The sequence below is a fragment of the Microcaecilia unicolor genome, chromosome 1, assembly GCF_901765095.1.
Source record: "Microcaecilia unicolor chromosome 1, aMicUni1.1, whole genome shotgun sequence".
In the NCBI taxonomy this organism is placed as follows: domain Eukaryota; kingdom Metazoa; phylum Chordata; class Amphibia; order Gymnophiona; family Siphonopidae; genus Microcaecilia; species Microcaecilia unicolor.
The window spans coordinates 259,745,689-259,772,732 of record NC_044031.1 but is presented as its reverse complement, the minus strand read 5'-3'; the positions used below and the strand labels follow the sequence as shown (position 1 = coordinate 259,772,732).

At 41.8% G+C, this 27,044-nt stretch overlaps 1 protein-coding gene across 4 annotated transcripts in view; it reads right to left on the bottom strand.

Annotated features, from left to right (window-relative positions):
• RBMS3 (RNA binding motif single stranded interacting protein 3) overlaps nt 1–27,044 on the bottom strand; it is a 1,285,867-nt gene that overhangs the window by 174,612 nt on the left and 1,084,211 nt on the right. For all 4 annotated transcript variants that reach the window (XM_030205863.1, XM_030205882.1, XM_030205872.1 and 1 more), the window contains exon 9: nt 24,818–24,914. In XM_030205863.1, coding sequence (XP_030061723.1) covers nt 24,818–24,914 — 97 coding nt within the window. The remainder of the gene's footprint in view (nt 1–24,817; nt 24,915–27,044) is intronic.

The following is a 27,044-nucleotide window of genomic DNA, read 5'->3' as shown; positions in this document are numbered from 1 at the left end:
CTGCAGGGGGCAGAGGAGAGAGGTGGGTCGCTGGACATGGGTGACTGCAGGGGGGCATGGGAGAGAGGTGGGTTGCTGGACATGGGTGGCTGCAGGAGGGGTAGGGGGAGAGGAGGGTCGCTGGACATGGGTGGCTGCAGGGGGCAGGGGAGAGAGGAGGGATGCTGCACATGCGTGGCTGCAGGGGGAGAGGAGGGTTGCTGGACATGGGTGGCTGCAGGGGGGTCAGGGGAAGAGGAGGGTCGCTGGACATGGGTGGCTGCAGGGGGGCAGGGGAGAGGAGGGTCTCTGGACATGGGTGGCTGCAGGGGGGGCAGGGGAGAGAGGAGGGACTCTGCACATGCGTGGCTGCAGGGGGAGAGGAGGGTCGCTGAACATGGGTGGCTGCAGGGGGGCAGGGGAGAGGGAGGGGGTGAGGGGGGTCCTGAGACCAGTCACTCACTCACTCTCTGTCTCTCACATACACTCTCTCTGACACACTCTCTGTCTATCACACTCTATCTCTCTGTCACACACACACACAGTCTCTATCTCTCTGTCTCTCTCACACACAGTCTCACACACACAGACACTCTGTCTCTCTTTCTCATTCTCTCTCTGACACACACACTCCATCTCTCACACACACTCTTTCTCAAACATACACTCCGAGGAAAACCTTGCTAGCGCCCGTTTAATTTCTGACAGAAACGGGCCTTTTTTACTAGTAAATAATAAAGCACATGGTTGTTGTTTGTGTGGTGACTCAACAGGATGTGGGGATCATTGGTCCTGAGCATTTTTGTTTCGGATGATAAGGGCCGTCTTTGGTAACCCTTGCCCCACAGCCTGCTTTCAAAAAGAGCCAGACACTTTGCAAAATAACACAAGACCCTGCAAAAACACATTCAAAACATATATAGGAAACTTATCACACCATAACAGCTGTAACATCAACGAAAAGACAGTGCTATAAATATTACACTGGGCCCTAGAGCACCAATATACTAACCAGAACAAATTAGACTGCTGCAAATTCCTACATAGACCTTACATGCTCACCTCAGTTGCACATGCAGAACATGGACAGACCCTTACTTGATACAAAATAAGGGACCCTAAAAAAATTCATTCAGACAAAAACTGAAATGGCGACCCCCAATAAAGCCAGACACTATACGCAATGAAAATATGGGTAAAAGAGAAACAGAAATAGTTTTCTCCTCTACTCCGCCAAATGCAAAAATAGGAAATATGTACATTTTCTAGAGAGGACACATTTTAATCCTTAAAAAATATTACATAAAAGTAAACTTATTTTCTGCCTTTCTTGTCTGAGCATTTCATTTTACAAATTGAGCTGGTCCCAGTATCTCTTCCACTTTCCATGTATCAATCTTTTCGTAAATTCTCTTCCACATTGGCTTTTTCCATTTTTTCTCTCTCCTCTTGTTTTCTTTCCTTCCATCTCTACATCTGTACGGCATTGATCTTTATGTTTCTTCTTCCCCCTTTTCTCTTTATCTTTACATCTACTCTTTTCTGATTTTTACCCCTCTGTCCCTTTTTATCACCCTTTTTTTGCACCAGGTTTTCTATCTCCCTCTCATCCACTCTGCAGGACTCCCATTGCCTCCTCTGTTTCTCTCCTCCCTCAGTTTCCTATTTCTTCTCTTTCACCCATTCCCTAGACCCCCATTTCCATCCTCTGTACTCACCCTCACAGCCTTCCTCTACCCTCCACTTCCTCTAATCTCCTCACCCGCCCAGCTCCATCCCTGCCTCTCCTTCCTTCCCTTGCCTCCAGGTCATACTGCCTCTCTTTCATCATCTTTTAAATCTCATTTCTATCCTCATTCAGCTCCTTCAAAGACTCATCCCTTTCTTCTCTCATACCCCTCCACAGTACCCCCCATACCTTTTCAATATGCCTCTTCACTCCAGTTCTCCAGATTATTCACACTATGTCTCAGCTTCTCCCTATACTCCCCCCTTTTCTTATCCCCATTTCACATGCTCACTCATACTTCTAACCCATTTAACACTCCCCTATTCATACCTACCCCTCAAAATTACTATCAGTCTCACCAGTCCCTAACATACACACACACCTCACTATCCCCTCCAAATTGCCATGCAGTCTCTCCCAATCCATAATTCCCTGTTCTCTGTTCTGTCCCCAACACACTCCCATTCAACCACCAAGTCCCATTTCTTTCAAGTCCAATTTTTCTTCTGCTTTGTTCCCTTCTCCCTTCCTAGTCTCATCCAGTTTCTGCTCTGTTCCCTTCCCTATCTTTCAAGTCACATCCATCTTCTGCCTTGTTCCCTCCCCCTCCTAGTCACAACCAGCTTCTGTGAGCAACCTATCACAAGTCACATGCCTACTGCTCTGTTCCTTTCCCTTTGAGTCACATCCAGCTTCTGCAGTGCTCCCTTCCTCCACTCCTCCCACTACTACCACCACTACCAGCAGTCACATCCAGCTACTGGTCTGCTCTCCTTCCTCCCATACCCATGAGTCCCATCCAGCTTCTATCTTGCTCCCCTTCCTTCCTTCCTTCCTTCCTTCCTTCCTTCCTTCCTTTTTTTGGGTCCAATCTAACCTAATCTGCTGTGCTTGTGCCCACAATCATTGAGGCCAGATCTCATGAATTCTCTATTGCACTTTGAACCATGGGGCACTGTGTTTACCAAGTCCTGTGTAGTTCAAACATCATCTGTTTCAACCGCAGTTGAAACAGATGATGTTTGAACTGTGCAAGGCTTCTTAGATTCAGAGCCCCATGGTTCAAAGTGCAGAGAAACCATGCGGTCCGGCCCGATGAGAAGATAGAGTTGCCATCCAACCTGGCACTGGTTCATCGCAGCCCCAGCCAGAACAGCTTAGGGAAATCTGGATTTGGTTAGGGTAGCTAGGGGATGACAAGGCAATACAGTGACACCTATGATACTATTGCCTATCTACCTCAAGCAACTAACCGAGCTGATTTGGTCAATGGATTCTCAGTTGTACGTCTATGTGGATGATATATAGCTACTCTTACCCATTGCTCCAGACTTACTTACAGTCATGTATAAACTGTTTAACAGCAATTCAAGAATGTGTTAAAAACAACAAACTTTTCCTGAACCCAAGTTAAACAGACCTCTTGTGGATCCCTAATATATGTGTGCACATAAGCTGAATCAAAATCTCTTTGGGGAGATATAAACTCCCTCTTGTCACAAGTCAGGAACCTTGGGATACAGCTAGACTCGGCACTTACATTGATTCCCCAAATTCAAGTAACCTTCAGGAGCTGCTACTATTGTCTGTAGCAATTATGCTGCCTCTCTTCATACATTAAAAAGGCAAGCCTTGTCACAGTGGTTCATGCAATAAGAACATCAAGACTGAGTTACTGTAATGCAATCTACATTGGTCTGACTACAAAGGGTTTGCACTAGCTCCAATTGATTCAGAATTCTGCAGCAAGACTGATAGAAGGTTGTAAGTGACATGGTAACATCACAATATTTCTGCAACAACTTCATTCGCTATCGGTACCACACAGAGCTAAATTTAAAATTCTGTGATTGATCTTCAAGTCCTTAAATGAGCCAGAGTACTTGAAGAAGAAGATATCCTTCTATGCACCTCCAAGTTGCTAATGTCCTCTCAAGGAGTATCTGTAATCACAACCTCTTCAAATAGCATCACACAATGTGACACCCGCCAATCAGCCTTCTCTGGAGTACCCCAGAGCCCTAGCACTCTGGAATGCACTATCTGAAAGGTTTTGCTCAATTCAAGACTATCTCTACTTCAGGAAGCAGGCCGCACATACTGTAGCAAGACTTGCTTGTCCATTCCTACCCTAGCTGAGATCATATTCATGCATCTTTCTAACTCCACCTGCAATTTTCTTTAAGTTAATCCCCTTATTGTCTAATTCTTGTTACTCTATCTGCCTATATGTTCTACTTTCACATACACCCTAAACTGTCTAAGATGTTTTATTACACATTGTATCAACATTACAAGTAGTATATTATGCCATAATATGTACTATTATTTGAATATTTTTTCTGCTGAAATTGTCTATTGCCTATGTCCAAATTGTTCTTGCTGTATACTGCCTTGAATAAATTTCTTCAAAAAGGCAGTAAATAGGGGAGGAGTCAAAGATGGCTCGAGGCTCCGCTGCAGTTTGAGCTGAAATCTCTCTTGCTTTCGCTATATTGCTTTTCAGATGCCCCATACAAAGAGAAAGGGGGTAGTAAAGGGTCTACCGCTATCGGCCCGAACACTTACCCCTGGTCAGCAAACACTCCAGTGGTTTGTCACGAGTACCCCAGCGGTAACCGGTGAGAGGGATCCCGCTTATGGAGCTGTCGGAGGAGCAACATCCCCATTAGGGATTGAGACATCTTTATCCCCACCGGTGCTTACCCCACCGCTTTGTCCTGCTATTCTTCGGGAACGTGTGGAGGTCTCAACAGAGCCGGAAGTCGGCGACCAGAGGGCCTCAGAGGGCGTTACACAACCCCAGGAAGCAGAGACTATGAACATGGAGCTTTCTTCTGCTCCCCAAGCGGTGACTCTACAAACTATCTGGACTGCATTACAACAGTTAATGGCAGCAGTAACAAAAACGTCTCAAGAAACGTCTCTAATGGTTACTAAATTTGACTCTTTAACATCTGTGCTTGAGAATGTTAAAACTGAATCGTTAGCCCAAAAATCTGAGATCTTAACTTTGAAATCTGTAACGGAAACATTGATAAAGGATAAAACCAGGACTTCTTTAAAGTTGGAACAGATAAAAAATTATAACAGATGGTTGAACTTGCGGTTTATAAATTTCCCTATTGTATATGGAATTTCACCAATGGATCTTTGGAAAAAATACCTAATTGAAGTTTTGGCTTATCCTCAAACTGCGGTTCCACCGATTAATAAAATTTACTATCTACCTGAATCTAAACAAATTAAAGTGACTCCAACAGATAACAACCAGGTTTCGAACCTTCAAGACATTTCAGCTTTCCTGGAAGATTCTATGACAGAGGTGTCCACTCGTAGGACACTCCTAGTAACATTTGTATTCGAACAAGACTCAAATGCCCTATTAAGATTGTTCTTTAAGAACTCACATAAATTATTTTGTGGTCAAAAAATTTGGATCTTCCAGGATGTGACTAGATTAACACAGGAACGAAGGAAAGCTTTTCTAGCCTACAGAGAAGAAGATAAAGCAATGGGGGCTACATTTCTGTTAGCTTACCCATGCAAATGTTGTATAAAATACTTGGGTAACAAATATGTCTTTTTTGAATCAGACCAGCTTAAATTGTTTATTGAAAATAAAAAGTTGTCCAGGTAGGATGTGTTGAGTTACTAAGTGTAAGAATTGATAGTTGGGGGCATAGAGCCAGGCCATTTTCTTTTCTATTTGATTCTATCATTTAACCTCCTCTTTTTTCTTTCCCCTCCCCCACTAACAATGGTGGTCTAAGGAAGCAATTGTCCATTATTATGTCTGTTTAATTTGCCTTTGAGTCTATATAATTTTTATTTTACTGATAAACAATGTAGTTTGTAAATGTATGGCTGTATTACCATTTATAAGTGAGATCTTGTAAATTTTCAAAACTAAATAAAGTATTAAAAAAAGGCAGTAAATAAATCCTGATAAATGAAATAAATACTTGCATTGTGGAAAAGAGCTTCATTTGGGAATATACAGGGTATAATATGTACAGATAAAATACCAAGGGCCTCTTTTATAAAGCCATGCTAGCGGTTCCTGTACAGCAATACCAATGAAGTCTGTTCAAAGTGAATGGGATTTGTCGGTATTGCCGCACTGGGACCACTAGCACAATTTGATAAAAGAGGCCTCAAGTTAGGCTTGAAAAATCTAAAGTATTTGATAAAAATACAATAAGAATTATTCTGCATCTTTCCACCTAATTTCCTTTGTCTCTTCATCTCTTGATACCTGATGATCTTCTAGCTTTCCATACAATGTACAGAAGAGCATTTGGCCCTGACACTTTCTTTGGCAATGCTGTTCTTATATTATACTTCTTCCCCACTATGTCCAGTTTTCTGACATCAAGCTTTTTATTGCTTGGAGAGCATCCAAGTTAATCTAATCACAACATTATTATGAACAATACTGTAAGGGTCATAATCTCAATGTGTTTGTGGACCAACAATATTATAGTGTTTACATGTCTTCCATTTGATGTTGTCTGGTGGGTGTGGATAGTTTAGATTTGGTGCAAGTTGATAGACAAAGGGATTGTTCTTTGTTGACTTTCTTCAGACTGACAGATGATGAAGCTGACATCAGAGACAGCTGCGGTTAGTCTTTCTAGGCACAACTGCTGCCCATCAGACTGTTTGTTCACTAATCATGTCACGTTGGCTGTAGACTTCAGCAACAATTTTATGTGATGTTCTCTTAATGCAGCTCTTTTTGCACAGACTCAAGATCTTTCTGGACTGTGTCGTTGATGTGCTCTTGTCCAATGACTATTGAGAGATTTACAAGTAAGGAGTATGTGATGGTATGGCTCTCCACAGTTACTGCAGGATGATCCTGCCTACTTGTCAAGTAGTTGGCTTTAGGCCACCAGGGAGAACTCCTAAAGGGAACTCTGGCTCCAAACTATCTACTCACTTCAATGCTGGCATGGAGAGTGTAGGGCTCAATGGCACTGCTTCAGAAATATGAGACCCAATCTCTTCTTCTGATTCTCCATGCTAGTGGTATTTGTTCTCCATCATTCATGCATCCCTGTCTCTGTCTGAAATAGTGCATGAGCTTTGGCCACTAGTAGCACCTATTAGAGCGAGAAGAAGCAAATGAGTATAGGCGTTTTAGCACAGGAATGTTTAATTTAGTTTATTTGCATTTATATACCACTTCATTGTCACAAAAAGTGCTCCAAACGATGTACATAAAATACAATTTTAAAAAAGTGTTCAACACATTGATGCAATAAATAACACATACAACTCACAGATCCACAAAACTTACTAAATACTGACCGCAACAAATGGCAATAACATTCATAATAAATTGAACATATATTCTTCTATAACAGCCTGTTTTACAGGAAAGCTCCAATAACTGTTTTCCCCAAACCTAGCACTATATAGCTCTTATATATAGGCCTAACTAGATCTCTTGTAAGATCACTGTCATTACTGCAGATCTCAAATACAGGGCTAAATTATGAAAGAAATAGTAATGTTTTCAGACAGTATTTAAAAAAATGAAATGTATCCCTGGATGGCTTATTCCATTATCTAGGGACTGCTGCTAAAAACATTGGTCTCTAAATTGAGCTAATCATATTCTCTTTCCTAGCAATTCATATAGATGACCTTTATTTTGAAAGCACATGACATGACCCAGATCATATCATAGTTGTCTATCCTACAGATAGATTAGGCTACTCTTTGTAGTGACTTAAATGCTAGCTTTAATACTTTAAACTTAACTAAAGTAGTCTATGAACTGGTGGGATATGTTTGTTAATTTTATAACTCAACAATCGGCATACAGCCAAATTTTGTACAATTTGCAATTGCCATTTTAGCAGTCCACGAGTCCTATGATGGCAGCGGCACAATCCAGCACTCCAGTGATTACCTTGCAAGAGGAAGCAGTTTATGAGCTCACCAAACAACTCACAGCAGTGCTCAACGAAAGAATCTTGAAGCTGCAGGCTTCGGTGGATGATATCAAGGAGAATTTGGAACAGATCTCGAGTCAGGAGAACCGTGTGAATTCTGCGGAGGCCGCCTTAGCGCCATAGAGTCCCAGTGCTAACAAATGCTACAGAAGGTTGACGAGCTAAAGAATAGAGGTAGGCGCAACAATGTGAGAATTGCTGGCCTGCCTGAATTTGTAAAGGATAAAGAGCTTTGGAACTTTGTTGAGCAATGGTTATGGGTCAGCTAGGCCTCACTCTCCCAAACGACATTATACAGGTACAGTGTGTTCACAGAGTGGGCGCTATCAGGAAAGGAGAGCATTATGCTGAGAATGATTGTCTTTTGTAGGGTTTTAAGGCGAGTAGGCCAGTGGATTATAAGTGAATTAAGTTACTACTCTTCCAAGATTACTCAGCAAGAGTGTCTGAACAGCGAAAGCTGATGGGGCAGCACTGCAAGCACCTGTTTGACAAGGGAGTGTGATTTGTGCGCTTCTATCAGGTCAGGGTGACACATGACAAGACTGTACTTTTCTCTGATCCCATTGACTTAAAGATATTTGTGGATAGATTGCAGTTAAGATGAGGTGCACTGGTTGTTATTTTTGGCCTAGTTGGTAAGGAGACTACTAATATGATGATCCCATTTCTTGTCTGAGCTCACCACATTGTTCTGAAGGTGCACTGATGGCTGTTGTACTAGTGTTGGGTGAGTGCAGGACCGATTTGCCGCTCTATGCGTCTACCATTCATCTGTGCTTTCCTGAACTTTTGGCCTTGGTGGGGGTGACCCAACCTGTTTGGGTTCTTCTGTGGCATGATGAGCAGGGAGCTGCTGTTTGTTCCTTTTTGATCTACATTGGGTCCAGTGGGTCACTGCTCTTTATAGCAGACCCAGCATGGAGCGGTGACCTTGGTCTGACCCAACCAGGAAGAAACCTGCGGTTGGAATGCTAGGGAGATTGGTGATGGACGTTTTCTGTAACTGGGCTCTATGCTTGGTTTCTAAGAGGCAGCAGGCTCTGACTCACATTTGACATTTTATCCTTTGTCTCTTATTCCCGTGATTTGCAGAGTGTTATTAATGTTCCAGTTGCAAGTTACTGAGGATGCTCTGTTTAGGGATTTGTGGAGGGATGGGGTGGGATAGGATTGGTGATTAGAGGGAAGTGGTCTGTGTGAATAGTGGGGAGCAGTAAGGTGTGTGTGAGGGGGTTTATGTGGGTTATTATTATTGGGTTTTGGTTAAGTGGGGAAGGAGGTGATGGGGTTGGGGTAGGAGGGGAGATAAGGAGGGGTCCCAGAGCTCATCTGTATTTTGTTCTTCTGCAACCTGTTTGCTGCTCTCTTGCTCTTACTGAACTCCTGCATTTCCTTTGTTGCCTCAGCTCTGGGTTGGCCATTTAATGACACCAAAGTGGTCAGACTGGGAGGCCCCCCAGAGTGCACAACATTTCACAGTTTTACACACTTCCATTATGCTTTCCATGTAGTGCGATTGGCTAACCTAAGATTTCTAACAATGTGGATGGGATCCATTTGCCTGTTTAGCAGACTACGATCTTGCAGACGTTAAAGAGATAGCACACTGATGTAGCATTCTTACAAGAAACATACCTATGTAAAAATAGAACACCTAAAATTACAGAGAGATTGGGTGGGGGACATTTTTTATGCTGTCTATAATGGAAGACAGTATGGTGTAGCTATACTGATTAGAAAAAATGTTGTGTTTGCCCTACATAGGTTGTAGGAAGATCCAGAGGATCACTTTGTTGTGGTTGCAGATGTTTTGCAGGGATCAAAGTGGCCCTTTGAAGCATTAGGGAATTGAAGTTGGCTACGACCCCTGGGCTGGGCACTGAATTTTACAAGATCTTACAGGATGTCATCCCCAAACCATTTATTTAAATGTGTGAGGTGATTAGGGACACTATAATCATGGGGCCACTGTTAAATCATGTCTATGTCACAGTTCTCCTAAAGCCGGGAAAGGATGCTTTCATTGCTGAGCTGGTAGACTCTCTGCTCAATCAGAACATCAAGATTATGGCAGCAGATCTGCATCTAGGCTGGGTGGGTTACTCCCCAACTAATACATCATCATCAAGTCACCTTTGTGCCGGACAGATTTGTGTCGGCTAAAGTCCTTAAGGAAAGCCTCATACTTCAAGAAAGGCGTAAGGTGTCGGGAGATGCGATCCTGGCCAGCTCAGACACTGAGAAGGTGTTTGACAAAGTAGTTTGGGAGTACCTTTTTGGGTACTGTAGAGGTTCAGTATTAAGGGAGCATTTCTGGCCTGGATTAAAGCGCTTTATAGTAACTCTACCACACAGCTTATTAGTAATGAGGATCTTATGAATCTCATATCCTTATGGAGAGGGACGAGGCAGGGCAGCCCTCTTTTCCCACTCTTATTTGTGCTCATTTTAGAACCCCTGGCAGCCAAGATTCATCAGGCCCAGCATATTGAGGACATTGGGGCTGATGGTCGGGATTATCATATAAATTTATTTGCTGATGACATGCGTCTATCACCCTTCCCTTTGTCATGACTATCATTCAAGATTTTGGGTCTTTTACTGGCCTTAGAATAAACTTTGGGAAATCGGATGCCTTGCCTATAACTCACCCATGCATATGTTTCACCATGAGATATTTCCCTATGTCATGGGTAAAGACCAGCATTAAATACTTAGGGGTTTACCTCAGTGAGGACTTTGATTGCCTTTAAAGGAAGAATATTATAGAGAAAGCAGCATAAGGGATGCTCCATTCGATGACTGACATATCAAAATCACCTATCAGCAATACTTCCCCTTTCCTATCTGTCTTGTGAATGTCTTCAATTAAGTCTCTATCCATTTCTTCTGACTGTGAAGTTGACCTGTATATTACACCACTGTAAATACATTTTACCATTCCCTCTTACCAGTTTAACCCACAGTGCTTCTTCCTTACCCTATATGTCCTGCAATTCTGTCATGTATATTATTCTTAACATATAATTCCAATCCTCCACCCCTTTTTCCTACCCTCTTCTTCCTGAATAGATTATAGCCAGGTATTACTATATCCCAGTCATGGCTCTCCGTGAACCACATCTCCGTGACCACCACTAAATCCAATTTGGCTTCTATCATTATAGCCTCTAGATCTAGAAATTTGTTTCCCATACTATGGGCATTGCTCCCATACTACGGGCAAAGCTCTCCAGATGTTACTCTTTTTTTTTCCTCTTTCTATAAAGTTATTTGATTTCTTTCCTTCCTGAGGGTTATTAATAACTTTGAGGCTTTTCTCACCTATCCCCAGCAAATTTAGTTTAAAGACCTCTTTTTTACTTTAGACAGTCTGTTACAGAAGACACTCCTCCTTGGTAGGTGGACACCATCACTGCTCAATAGCTCTTGGAAAATCATCCCATGGTCTAGGAAACCAAAGCGTTCACGTCGGCACCATCCACGCAGCCACACATTCAGCTCCAGGATGCGAGATACCCTCATTTGGCCTTTATCTTCAACAGGAAGAATCGATGAGAACACCACCTAAGCACCTAGGTGCTTCACCCTCTGACCCAGAGCTATGAAGTCACATTTGATATGCTCAGTAGTATACCTAGCAGCATTATTTGTGCCAACATGGATGAGCAGAATAGGATAGTGGTAAGTAGGTTCAATGAGTCACAGCAAACTTTCCCCTACATCTTGAATTTTGGCACCAGGCAGACAGAACACCTCACTGGACATCATGTCTGGTCGGTAGATAGGTGCCTCTGTACCCCTCAGAAGCGAGGAAGTCAGTGGGGTGTCTCCAGCCACTAGTGCTTGCATTTCGCAAGCATTTTCAGTTTGTGCATGAACTAAGTATGCTGGGGAAATGCTGACATCAGCAGCTGGAGGCACCCTGCTGACTTCTTTGTTCCTGAGACAGCACAAGGAGGAAGGGGGCTGCTTTGGTAGTGGATTTCTTTGACTGGCAGGGCTTCGGCATCCCCACCAGCAAAGGTATGATATCTAATGTGGGGGGGGGGGAGGGGGAGGGAGTGGGGAGGGAGAGAAAATGCATGCCTCCCAAAATGAACTGCTGACTGTGTCCCCTGATCAAGCATGCAATTACAATTTTTGATCGTGCATTGGTTTACTTGAAATGCAGTCCCAGTTTGTAGCAATAACTTAATAACAGCTCTATCTTCTTCAGTAAACATTTTCATAGTGTAAACAATATTCAGGGCCCATCATGGCAGAGTACAATATTATTAAATACAACAGTATAGTAAAACAGACAAAAGCCGATTAGGCCCTCATGCGACAAGGACCAACTAAGAGAACAAGAAGTTGGGGAGTGTATGTAGCACAACAATCACATTCCTTAAGACAGGTAGAAAAACAAACAAATATACAGAGCACATGAAGAGTAGGCTGAAAAACGGATGAGACCAATCTGGTGAGTCATCAGTCTAGGAAACCTTCAGTTCATCTTGCATCAGGATATAGTCATACTGCCCTCAATATTTAAAACCATTTAACTGGCAGGAATGGTTCCTGGCCAGTTAAATGGCACTTAACTGACTATCTGGCAGTATTCAGTGAGAGATCGCTGGTTATCTCTTGCTAAATATTGCCAGTTAGCGCTTAGTGAATAACTGATTATATTGTGCAATAGAACTGGATATCCAACGATATTTAGCATGTCACCAGCTAAGTTTGGTGGCCAAATTAGGCTGCTGAAATAGCTGGCCTATCTTTGGCCAGTTTCAGCTTAACCAGCCAGGATTGAATATCAGTTTGGCCGGTTAAGTTGAAACCAGTCACCAAAAGCATTGAATATCTGGGCTCAGTGCCGACCTGCAGGAGTCAGCCTGGCTAACTCCCACAGTCTGAATATCAGGCCCACTGATGCCACTTTTGCATGATAGTAAAAAAAAGAAAAGGTAAGTAAACAGCGAGTTCTGGTGGTCAGTTACACTAAGTGTTGCATGATGTTTATTTTGGTACTAATCACCCAAATTTGGTTATTCTGTTAACAAAGTTAGATGATAAACTCTAGGGGTTCTCTTTTGTTTTCAAGTTATCAAGTTACTGTGTTGCGTGTGCCCAATTTTACTTTTTTGTAAATAACTACTTCAGTAGCATGGGTTGTAAACCTTGTTGTAGGAAAGTACTCATCCTATTAATTTTTTGGGGGGTGGGGGTGGGGGGTTGCCAGGTTCTTGAGGCCTGGATTGGCCGCTGTCGGAGACCGGATGCTGGGCTTGATGGACCCTTGGTCTTTTCCCAGTGTGGCAGTGCTTATGTGCTTACTGTTTATAATACTTAAAGGACATAAAACTTATTCAGGAAGCAACTGCCACCCTTTCCTTCCATGATTACTCCCCTCCAGGAAAAAAGGCCCAGCGATCTGACCTCCTTAAGGAGACAGTGACCTCCCCTCAACTGGAATTGAGTACAATGGCCATTTAGAAATGGGTTCTGCCCTGGCCATTGGAACTTGTTTTATAAATCAAAAACTACTCACCTGCTGTCTTCTCATGCAGTTCTACTGCAGTATCTGGGCCCTTCAGTCCAACGGAGACTCACAACATTCCCTTCAGTTTGCTTTGGTGACTGCTGAATCCTGATTACCTTCTCCTGAGTGGTGCTTCTGCAGTTTTGGTATTAGTGTTCGATTTGCTTGATGGACTTATGCACCACTCCTAAGCTGCTGACTTTTGCTGTTTTTTCTTTTGAAGTGTGTTCTTTCTCAGGTAGGCACTTTTGTGTTGAATCTTTATCAAAAGGATGTTGTACACATTCCAGACCTCAGAATTCTGTCATTCTCCATTTTGTTGTGCTTAAGTATCCACAAATCTGCCCCTGCCTCGCCAGCACTGTTGTCTGAGCTTGCCTCCTTCACCTCTTCCTTCTGCCCTCACATTGATGATTGGTGCTATCTAGCTTTCACTGCTTTCCTACTGTACTGTACTGTAGTAGGCCTTAACACCAGGCCCTCCCCTGAGTACTTCTTGAATTACATTCCTTCTCTGCTTTTATTCTTCTCTTCAGCATGAGCTGCATTCCTTTGCTCTCTCTCACTATCTTAGCATGTTGCCCTATGGTTATGCCATCTTTCTTTCTCACATCAATATTCATCTCCAAAGCATATTCTCAGTCATTGCAATTCTACTAAGCACACACATCAAGTTAGTCATGCTACATTCTCTCGAAAAATTCTAACACAGGGACTGATGACTCTTGAAAGAGATGTGGAGGGGCATTTTTGATATGATGTCTAAATCCAATTTTGGATGTTTTTGCTGAAAAAGTCAAAAAATCAGGATGTGAACATGGCCATTTTTGCTTCAAAAATGGCCATTTTCTAGACGTTTTCTAGACATTTTGTGCTTAGTGTGTCTATCTTTAGGACCGTTAAAAAAAAAAAATCCATGCCATTGGGATGTAGAAAGAACCAACATTCTTAGTAGACTGTCACACAGACATTCCAGCAGAGCAGCGGGGCACCTTAGGGGGCACTGCAGTGGATTTCACATAAAAGGTCCTAGATTCACATCTCACCCTTACCTCCTTATATTGCATGATGAGCCCTTTAAAACCCATCAAAAACTTACAATACCCAACTATGCACCAGTGCAATAGCCCTTATGGCTCGCAGGTGTCACCTATATGTAGGTACAAGTACATTTTGATGGGTGTTATGGGGCTGACACTCTCCATCAGAAGTGTAACAGAGTGGATTATGGGCCTGAGTCCCCTTCTCCATAGTGCACTTCACTGACCACTAGGCTACTCCGGGGACCTGCTTGCTGCTCTAATAGGACTGGCCATAACATCTGAAGCTGTCATAGAGACTTGGGGGTGGGGGGATAGTGACCACTAGGGGAGTAAGGTGGTGTCATTCCTTTATTCCTCCAGTGGTCATATGTTCATTTAGGTCACTTTTTTGTGGCTTAGTCATTATTAAAACAGGTCTAGACCAAAATGCCCAACTTTTAGCCCTGGATGTTTTTGTTTTGCTCATTATAGCAAAACAATATCCAAGTGTTAGACATTTTTCTGCCATAATGGAGCAAAAGTGTTAGGAATGTCCAAATCTTGCCTTTAACATGCCCCCTTGTGATTTGAACACACTGCAGACAAACAGCATAGAGAAACATTTTTAAAATAGGTTTTGAAAATATCAATTTGGATGTTTTTTATGAGAAAAATGTCCATCTGCCGGCTTATGCCAGTTTTTGGACATTTTTCTCTTTTGAAAATAAGCCCCAAAGAGTAAGAGAATAAACATTACCCTTAGAAAGATAGAAGACAAATACAAAACAATAGGAGAAAAAAAAAACTACAGTGGAAACAAGAACAACAATACAAATTAGACAATTCTCCAGTAAACTCTCCTCTCAGACACCTGATTCTATTCTTGCATGTCCTATCCAGTTGATTTCCACTCGGTCTTCCCACAATTGCAGCCAGTACATGCGGTAGGCTCTTTTAACATATTTTTTTTGACAGAACAAGAGAAGCTCATAGAAAAATGACTCTCCACAGTCCATAAATAACATTAATATGCAGAATACTCCTTGCAGTGATGCAAACACAGAAGTAGTTTAACCAGGTAACCATAACACAATCTTATAAAAATGGTATACCAAAAAAACTAATAACAAAAATATATCTGTAATATATACATTTAAAAAAATCACAAAGACTCAACTCACACCTCACAAAACCAGACATTGATAAAAATAGTAACCACTGTTTCCACATGTCAAATTTAGAAATATGTACAACATTTCAAAATGCTTCACATATCCCCACTCAAACCATTATAAACACCTTAACAAAGTTCTTCATCATAAAGACATATTTTCAGTGGTGTAGATGGACCTGTCATTTTGGGTGGGCTCACAGTTAAGATGGGTGAGCTTTCCAACCTTTCCCCCTTTGCCCTGCATCCCTCTCCTACATCCCCAGATATGGCATTTCCCTCTGCCTGTGGCCCAGCAACTCCCCTTCCGTGGTCTACCTTAGCACCTTTGCAGGTGGCAGCAGCAACACACATCCACTGTTTGTGCCGGCCTTGCAGGCTTCCCTCTGCTGCATCCTGCCAGAGAAGAAACAGGAAGTGACATCAGTGAGGCCAAGATTTAGTAGAGGGAAGTATGTGGGGCTGGTGCAGGCAGTGGATGTGTGCCTCTGCTGCCATCTGTGAAGGTGATGAGGTACACTGAGAAGGGGGGTGGTTCAGAGGGAGGGGAATTGCTGGGCTGCAGGTAGGCGGGGCAAATGCCAGATCCAGAGGCAGAAGAGAGGGAAAACGGGGAGCAAAGCTGAACTGTTTTGGCGGCCCAGACAGGGTGGGCCTGAGCCAAGAATGTGTGACCCAGTGCCCTCCCAGGCCCATCTGTAGCTACGCCATTGCTTTGAACCTCAGAGTAGCTAATTTTTCAGACTGGGCTTTTGGTTTGGGTGGGCAGAGTGGATAGCAGAGAAACACCATACAGCCTATCATCTTTTAGGCGTTTACTGGCGTCCACTAAAAGTATACCTCCCCTGGCTGCAAATTTTCAAGAAGGCAACATAGGGAGTAATTCTATGAAATAGGCACTAACATTTACATGCTGATTGCACATGTAAATGATTAGAATAATGACTTCTACATGCATCACTGGCACTTAAACACATACACTTACACCAGCTATATCAACAGCATAAGTGCTCACACCTAACTGCATACGCACATATCTACCCAGTTAAACTTGTACTGTACAAAGGAAAGAAGACACCGACCTTCCTTTATAGAATATGTGCCTACACTTTTTCTACACTGTTACAGTTACTTCCCATCCCCATAATTCTATAATCTTGTGCATACAATGTTACACTTAGCTGGCAAAGCTGCAAGTGCAAGTTATAGAACAGTGTCACTTATGGTGCATCTTAATTGCATACTTAGCTGCTAATTGATATTAATCAATAATTGTCTATCATTAGTGTTAATGTGGGTTATAGAATACCAACAGATACACACTTAACACCAGCCTTTCAGCTGGAATTAATGGTCATGCCTCAAGTTAGGCACCTAACTGCAGACTTATGTGTGCAATTTCTGATATAGAATTCATGCTTAATGCACAGCATCCTGGCATCTAATTTTGGCGACCTGTAGAGAATTAACCCCAAATGGGTAGCAATGGGGGGGGGGGGGGGGGGGGGGGGGGGGGGGAATCAGGACAGTGTTGAACCATTGATGTAGTTCTGTTATTTCTTTATTTTGTTTTTACTTTAGGCAGTACTGGGGCGTGCCTGCCTGCCATGCCTTGGCATGTAGAATGGGTACACCTGTGCTATCTGCCAAGGTATGGAACACCCCCATATTTACCACAGGCTTTGAACTTACTACACCCTACGATTTGCACTTCAGTTGCAGTAATAAACCTACCACACTTCAGTAAAAGGGCTTCTAAGATTAATTTGTTGAATTGCAACTCCTAGCATATAACCTCAGTTATATAAACCTAGGTAAGATTTATTTTTCTTTTGTTTGTCACTTTGCACTTGTTCAAATTAAACTTTGTCTGAAATGTAGCTGCCCTGCATCATTAAAGGCTAAACAGGTTAGAGAGCAGATAATCTAGAGGAAATAGAAATTTATATACTGTAATTGTGAGTGGAGTGGAACAGGGAAATAGAAAACAATTATTTATCTCTTTAAGTAGTACTGGGATTAGAGGACAAAGCACCAAACTAACAGGTTTCAGATCTAAACAAATAGGAGAAACACTTTTTCACTTCCTGCTCAGTTAAGCTGCTGAAGGAAGTGGTCAAGATATTTAGCATAGCTGGGAACTGGACAAGACATTTAGCATATAAGGGGCTTGAAAAGGTTCCAGAAAAAAAGTCTATAAGCTATTAATAAGACATTAGACTTTGGGAAAAGTCATTGCTTATTCCTGGGAGTGAGCCACTAGGAAATAATCTACTTTTTAAGATCTGCCATGTACTTGCTGGTGACCAGGACTGGCCACTGTCAGAGACTAAATGCCAGGGCCAAGATGCTGGGCTTAAGGGATCTATGGACTGACCCAGGATAGTATGTTTTGTATTCTTATTAGGAATGTGCATTCATTAGCACACATTCAGTCTATTATGGTGCCTTAACCATTTTAGTGTATGTTAACGTGACTGTCTGCATGTACACCTATGAATTTAACATGTTTGAAGCAAACAAACAAACAAAAAATTCCTAAAAACTTTTTTTTAAAAACCCCATTTTATGAAACAAAGGCATTTCACGTCCCTTGGCCTTATGCAAAGTCTTCCTGCAATTCCTCACAATCAGCTTAAGCTTTATGAACTTAATTTGATCACCTCATAATGCTCCCTTTTCCAGGACATTAATGAATATGTTAAACAACAGTTGTCCCAATACTGTCCCATGGAACACTCTTCTACTCAATTCTCTCCACTAAATAAATTATTGTTACCAGTCCAAAGTAGCACTTTGCCTCCTATCCCATTACTTTGTAATGTCCTGAGCAGCATCACATATGCGACTTTGCAAATGTCTTCTGAAAAATCAGATATATTATACTCAATGGCTTGTCCTTATCCACGTGTTTACGTATACCTTAACAAAATTCAAAGATCCTGGTTAAGTATTATTTCCATTTCCCATATCATGCTGTCTCTATCCTAATAAGCTACCCCTATCCATACACCCAATAACTTTGTTCTGAACTATAGCTTCTACCATTTTGACTGGCTTTGTTGTCATGTTCAAAGAACAGAACTTTCTGAATAACTTATTACACTGACTACCCTCTAGTTCTCAGGTACAGTGGAAGATTTCAGTTATAGGTTATAGTTACCAATAGTAGAACTGAAATAGCATCTGGTGACTCATAGCTCTGGAGGAGGGGCAGCTTTGTTTTGAGCTGGGTAGTAGAACCTAAGTTTACCTTGTGAGCCGGGAGCTGCGCTGGGCATTTTCAGACTTGGTTTGATTGGTAACTGAGGTTACCTGTGTCCTGCTCTTAATATCTCGTAATATCTTCCTGATAAACTATTGACTCCTTTATTCTATTTCACCCCCTTTTTATTCTATCCTATTAACACACACACACACAAAACCTGTCATTTCACTTGCAGAGGGTCTGACCTCTATAAGTTCCTTATCTGTCTCTATCCTATTGCCTATATTGCACTGTGATTTTATATTTTTATGTTGGTATTGTCTTAAAGGGATTTTAGAGAATTGTGTTTTGAATATCTGTGCTAGTGATTTCATCTTTTTATGCTGGAATTGTCTTAAAGGTGTTTTCATTGGAACTGTGTTTTAACCAGTGCCAAGTGTTTTAAACCTGTGACTTAGGGGAAGATGCACTAAAACAATCATTAATGCCCTTCCCTTACCGATTCCTTAGCGAATCGGTAAGCAATGGGAATGCATCAAGGAAAGGGAAAGCAAATGAGCTGCTCGTTGTAACTCACTTGCATTCTCTATTCCCTCGGAAGCCAGTCGGCCAGTCGGCCTGTCGAGCAAGCGCAGAGCAGCCAAGCGTTATGCCGGCTGCTCTGCGCATGCCAAGGACATCCTTTATGGACGTCCTTCACTCAAAAAACAAACAAAAAAAAAAGGACGTCCTTGACCAGCAGGAAACTTGTCAGCAGCCTGAACCTCAGAAGAGAGAGTGCTGAAAAGAGCCCCAGTTAATTTAAGTGATACTGCTCTTCCCTTGTGTAACATTTCCATTGTTTACTGCTTTGCATGTTAAAAGCAGGCTTACATCAGGCAATTAGGAAGGACTTCTTTGAAGAAAAGAAAACCATCCAAGTGCTCCTCAGGGACCTCTAACATGAGCTGGATGTCTTCCTGCAGCTTTTGTGATGGGCGTCCTTCTTGGACATGTTTTTCCTACCTGCAATGTTTTCAGCTTGCACCCCCCCCCCCCCCCCCCCCCACAGGATCGGAACATGCGAGGATGTCCAAATCAAAACTTTTTGGACGTCCCTCCCTCCAGGTCTCTCTCAGCCAATCCCAGTGCATTTAGCTGATACTGGTAACAGCTAAACACGCTGGGCTTGGCTGATAGAGACCTGGAGGGAGGGACATCCAAAAAGTTTTGATTTGGACGTCCTCGTACGTCTCGATCTTGTGGGGGGGGGGGGGGCGCAAGCTGAAAACAACCTTGGAGGGGACTGTTGAGAGAACTGTGCTTGTGATCAGTTTAGGCAGGTAAGAAAAACAGGGACATCTTTTTTTTTTCTTTAGAGAAGTCCTTACTAATTGCATATAAGAAAAAACACGTCCAAGAAGGACGCCCATCACAAAAGCTGCAGGAAGACATCCAGCTCGTGTTAGACATCCCTGACGAGCACTTGGATGTTTTTTTTTTCCCTTTCGATTCCCTCGCAGCACCACCCAGTGTGGGGACAGCAGAATCCGAGGCACACAAACCCTCCAAACTACCCAGATTTCCAGGGGACAAGACAAATAAGCAGCGCAGGAAGAGAGAGCATCCTCGTAGCCCCGTCTGATCGCTGCTTCCCGTGAATGTTTTAGAGAGAGAAGGCAGAGTAGTAGCCCTTCACTTAAGCTGCAAACATCCAAGTGCTCGTCAGGGACGTCCTTTTTTGTTTTTGTGAGTGAAGGATGTCTATGTTAGGCACTTTAGAAGGATGTCCCTGACGAGCACTTTTTTTTTTCCCTTCCGATTCCCTCACAGCAGCCCCAACGAGAGGTGCAGACCTCCCGTTAGGGTTTCCAGGGTAAGGGAATCGGAAAATGGTAGTGCATCTCATTACAATATGATTTATACACATTGGGGTACTAATTTGCTCATCTGTATTCCATTTTCGTTAGTTGCTACCATGATCAGAAAATGGCTCGGAGAAGCCTTTTGTGCATGCCACGGTTTACTACTTGCCCGTTAATGGCTTGTTAATGGCTTGTTAAGTTTAGTGCATCTGGCCCTTAATCTGGTGACACTGAATCTGGTGTCTGTTTTCATTAGAATTGTGTGTTGAATCTACACTGCCAGAGACTTAATTAAATCAATTTTGGTTACATAGCATCTGGGAACTCATAGCTCTGGAGGAGGGGCAATTTTGTTTTGAGCTGGGTAGTAGAACCTAAGTTTACCTTGTGAGCTGGGAGCTGCGCTGGGCATTTTCAGACTTGGTTTGATTGGTAACTGAGGTTACCTGTGTCCTAGTCCCACCAACACCCCCCCCCCCCCCAGGTAAACTCCCTTTACATAGGGCAATCAAGGGGACATGTATCTTCATTACACTTAATTGGTCAATCCTAATTCTTGTTATTCCCTCTCATAGTTCACCTTTTCACACTTGTGAATCACATCATTATGACCTTCATTCAGTGCAATACATGTTCTGCTTTAATCATAAGGCAAACTATCTGGAAACTTAGAGCTTGACCTATCTGTCTCCAAATATCAGCCTTGTAAGAAGAGATCAACAAACTCAAGAAGGAATTAACTACAATTAAAGAAGCATCCAGGATTACTCATTTCCCAGCTAATTTACCACCACCACTGCCTCAGAGAATGAAACATCGGAGGAATAGGTGGGTCACAGTAGGCTCTGGTAGACTAAGATCTGTGACACAGAAACACTCGCCCTTCCAAGCTTTGCCCCTGTCAAATTCCTTTGCAGCGTTGCATCATTATAATAACAAAAAAAAGAAGTACTGTGGTAGAACCAGAGGCAATGAAAATAGCACAACCCCAGAAACATCCCCCAACTAATGACAGAATTGTGAAAAGCAGAAAATTATTACTGCTCGGAGACTCCAATATCAGAGGCATTAACTTAGGAGCACAGTTCAGGGGTTCCAACGTACTGAAATGTCTTCCAGGATCTTCAGCTACAAGATGTACAGACCAAATACTGAAAGTGATCCGAGAAGAGAGCGAGGCTTCTAACACTGATGTAATTCACCTGGGGACAAATGACTTGGACAACAAAAGCAAGTTTACAGCACAGAGAGTGTTTCAGAAGTTTGGGGAGGGACTGAAATCTTTGGTTCGGACTGTGGCTTTTTCTGAAGTAATTCCTACGTTGGGGAGGGGAGAGGAAAGACTACACAAAACAGAGGAATTCAATAAGTAGCTTGAGTCTTGTTGTAAAGAAGAAGGTTTTAGATACATAGGAGAATGGGGTAATACGTGGAAAAATAACAGGCTGTTCTGGGCTACATCTTTCTGTGATGGGAAAAAGGATCCTTGGGGAGAAATTCAGACAGTATGTTTCTAGACATTTAAACTAGAGTGTGGGGGTGACAAAAGGAAACAGGGGATTTTGGAAAGTCACCCTCATAATAAACATGATGGCAGAAGAAAAGGTCATGTAAATATAAAAAAACACCCAAACTCACTAAGCACATGGAAAGCTATGTACACAAATGCTCATAGTCTAAGTAAAAAGGTTCAAGACTTGCAAGCCCTGATGTTTGAAGAAAACTTGGATATTGTTGCTATTACGGAGACACGGTTCAACGATTCTCATGAATGGGATGTGACCGTACCGGGCTATAATCATTTTAGGAAGGATAGAGAGGGCCGAAGAGGTGGAAGAGTGGCTCTGTATGTGAGAGAGAATATCAGAGTGGCTGAAATGAGGGGAACCTGGGGAAAAGAAGCAGCTTTATGGATTGTCCTGGAAAGAGAAGACGGAACCTGTATCCACACGGGAGTTATCTACAGACCTCCTGCGCAAACATAGAAGTTAGACAAGGATCTGATAGAAGATATTCAAAAGATTGGTATGAAAGGGGAGGTGCTACTGCTGGGAGATTTCAATTTGTCTGACGTAGATTGGAACATCCCGTCTGCGGAATTGGAAAGAAGTAGGGAGATTGTGGATGCCTGTCAAAGTGCCTTTCTCAGACAAATGGTGACAGAACCCATGAGGGAAGGGTCGATTCTGGATCTAGCGCTCACTAATGGTGCAATCATTTAGGTACTTTGAGAGCCTGTAACAGCACCTGTGTGTCCAGATACTTTTATAGATTACTAGCGTAACCCGGTATCAGCATGCCTAACATTTAGGGACCTACAGTTATACCATAGAGCTGGCCTAACTATGGCTGTTCAAATGCAGCAGAGACATGAGTAACTTATAGTATTTTGTACATTATCTACAGAAGTAAGAGCCCTGTCTATGTCCCGATGTCCTGCCTATGCTTTACCCCTGTGTCTGTCCCCTTGAATGGGCCGGATTTAGTTAGTGTCACCCAAATATGGCTGCCCCAAAAAATCAAGGCAGTGGGTAAAAAACCAGGAGTCCCAGAGTGGAGACGAAGAAAACTTTATTAATCAATATATTGACTCGACACAACGTTGTTTTTCGGACAAAAGGCCTACATCAGGAGTCTAAGTGCCAGAGTGGAAAATGATAGCGATGATCCAGATTAAAGTAATCCTGGAAATTGAAGACTGTTTTGCAGTTTTATAGCCATGACGCTCACGCGAGTGATCCGGCCAACATTTCAGTACAAAGGTCTTTTTCAAGACCACTGCAAAACAGTCTTCAATTTCCAGCACTGCTTTAATCTGGATCATCGCTATCATTTTCCACTCCGGCACTTAGACTCCTGATGTAGGCCTTTTGGCCGAAACACAACGTTGTGTTGAGTCAATATATTGATTAATAAAGTTTTGTTCATCTCCACTCTGGGACTCCTGGTTTTTTATCCACTGCCTTGTTGTATTGTGATTATCCGTGGGACTTCGTTGAGTTCTCCACTGCCCCAAAAAATCAGCACCCAGAACTATCCTATAAAGGGCATGCTGGGATGAGGCTCTTCATAGAATAACATTCGGTGCCGAATTCCGCACCCAACTTTGGGCTTGAGGGCTTACACCGACTAAAACCAGGTATAAATCCTGGCATGCAAGTTGGGCTCACATCCACGGTATTCTATAATATGTCTCGCAATTTTCCAGAATGCCCTAATCTGCCTATGCCCATCCCGTGGGAACGCCCCTTTTACAGCTGCACACGGATGCACTTAGGTGCTATCCTATAACAGAGTGTGTGTAAGTGTATTTCCATGCCAATCTGCCATTTCGACCCCATTTCAGTGCCTTGCATCCATCAAAATGCATTTCCGCACCGAAAGTTGAGTGCAAAATTAGCACCTAACTGGCACTATTTATAGAATTTCCCCTATATCACTTAGGGACACTGTTACTGAATAGCACTTAGGCAGAATATTAACATTTACAAATGTATGTGCACACATGAATGTGTCAGCATTCTATATATTTACATGTGTAATGCACATGCAAATGTAAGTGCTCCATTATAGAATTGCCCTTCATGCCTTTAAACTAATAAATTATTGATCCTAGCCCTAGCTGGGACACATTCCTTCAGAGAAGTTGCATGAGAACACAAATCAAATGCCAAATAATTGCAAACCAAATACAAATAAACTAAACCTTTTATTACACATTATAAATTCCCACTGCAGCTCCTTGTGACTCTGGGAAAGTCACAACCTTTTACTGACCCTGGTACAAAATAAGTACCTGTATATAATATGTAAACAGCTGTGCTGGTAACCACAGAAAGGCAGTATTTCAAATCCCATCCTCTTCAAGATCAGTATTCTGTTAATATATTTTCATGCTATCAAGTCAAGTCTGTGAAAAGGACTGCTTAAATCATGCAGTTACAAGCAGAATTTTTCAGTATGAATTCAATATTTGGGATATATGAACTTCTTCATAAAAACGTTTGCCGAATGATTCAAAACAGAAAAAAATGAGGGGTTTCCATATCAGAAGAAATTCAAAGCAGATTTTTAAAATCTACTTCAGATTTTTAAAAATTCTAAGCTGATTGGTGGACTACAGATCCACTTACAATATATTTAAAGAATTCTTTGAAGATTTCTCCAAAGGGGCAATAAAATGTGCTTGATTTCTGAAGTGGATATAGGATAATCTAAAATGTCCATTTCTAGTGATTTGAGGAAGAAATCTACCTTGTTCAACATCAGATTTTTTTCACAATTCTTTTCAGAGTTTTTCTGGCTCCTGGCTAAATATCACATAATTGTCAAGTGAGATACCAGGAGATATTTTCACATCTGACCCACCTGATAAGTAGAGACAGGGGAAGCAGCAATAAATGGTGTGATGGATGACTGTGGAATCATGCGATTTGTTGCAATACTGTATGGTGAAGAATAAAATCTGCAAACAGAAAGTAAATGAAAATGTGAGTGTTCATTCCTAGGTGTCTGTGCTGATATTCAGATATACAGGATTCAGTGTTTGCTTACACTGGAGACCCATTATATGTAAATTTATCTCACACAGATTTCCTGTGACTATAATGATAGCCCAAACTAAGATCAACAGGATATACTTGAGAAGCCCTGCAGCAAAATATAACAGCATTTATCATAAATGACAATGAAAAACTTTCCCTCATAAAAATAAAAACAAAAACAAAACAGCTATTGAGCACCAGTGTTTAATTTTTTTCTCTGCTAATTTTACTAAAATCTATTTCTGATACAAGTATTTGGGTAGAGAGGGTTATCTCAGACAGTTTCATAATTCAAGCAAATGATACACTCTACAAAATGATATTCCAAACTGCTTTGTCTAAACAAATTTAAAATAAACCCTTGTATGTTATCTTGGCTAATTAGAATATCAGATTCCCATTTATAAACAGGAGGGGTAATTTTCTAAACCACTTCAAGGGGTATTGTGACAGCGGTGTTTTTAAGCCTGTAAAACTGCCTGTAAAACTCTCTAGTTTGGCCAGCAGGTGGTGCATTTATATTTCTACAAATGACCTTTTGTTTCTTATTGATAATAGAGGTGAGTTTATAACTCTGAGAACACCTCTATTATCAAAAAGATATATTACAAACTGTCATTTGTTTTGAACTGGGTTTCACTGGGTCAATTCCTTCACTTAGGTATCTCCTAAGTATTTTCTCTGGTCTCATATTTATTGAAATTTTTTCCAGAGGTTGAATTGGGAATTGTAACTTTTGTTTATTTATAGTATAGCACTTTGGCAAAATGTTGGCATATATGCACACATGTGCACACATACACACATATATACCATTATTCTAATTAATTATGGGCTAGATTCTATATATGGAGCCAGAAAAAAATGTGCTGGTAAAAAACCACGCCTAGGCGTATTCTTTAAAGTATGCCTACATTTTATAGCATAGGCTTAAATTTCTACACAATATATAGAATGCATTGATCGCCTCTCCATTCAACCAAATTTGGTTGTGATACTTTATATGTATGCCCAAGTTTGATTTGTCCTTGCCATTCTTAGGGCACAGACCATATAAGTCTGCCCAGCACTGTTCTTGTACTAAAAGTTCTGAAGCTAATGTCGAAGCCCCTTAAAATTTACACTCCAGCCCATCCATATTTATTCAGTTACGATCAGGGCGTAGACCATAGAAGTCTGCCCAGCACTAGTTTTGCTTCCCAATTACCAGCGTTGCCACCCAATCTCTGATAAGATTCCATAAATCCACTCCTTCTAAACAGGATTCCTTTGTGTTTATCCCATGCACGTTTGAATTCCATTACCGTTTTCATCTCCACCACCTCCCGCGGGAGGGTATTCCATGTATCTACCACCCTTTCCGTGAAAAAATACTTCCTGACATTACTCCTGAGTCTGCCCCCCCTTCAACCTCAATTCATGTCCTCTAGTTCTATCACCTTCCCAGTGGGCATCTTTAGCATTTAACACATACTTATTTTTAGTGCATGCCAAAAATGCTACTGCGGCTTAGTAAATGACCCTAATAGTTTTTAGAAATACCCACAAATGGCAAATTCCAAACCCATGGCCACACTCCTTTTTCAAGTCTGCATCTTAGAATTTATGCACATCGCTTTACAGAATTCATGTAAATTCTAATTTAATGCGAATTAGTGTCAATAATTGCTTGTTAAGTGGCAATTATCAGCGCTGATCGACTTGTTAAGATAATTAAGTTGCACAAACTAATCTGAATACGACCTGATTTGTGCATGCAACTCATGTCACACTATATAGAATCTGGGGGTTAGTGTTTAAAAATAGGCCTATTATTTATATGACCTATTTTAACTGCTAAACATAGTCAGTTTGGTGTAGAATATCTGTGCTTAACTGGCTATGTTGTGCGATATAACCAGTTAGCGGCTAGCCACTGACCGTGGATATTCGGTGGGTGATAACTGGTTATCTCCTGCTAAATATCCACAGTTAGGTGCTAAAATGCTATTCGGCCAAGAGCCATTCCTGACCAGGTAAATAGTTTTGAATATCGGGCCCTATGTTTTTAT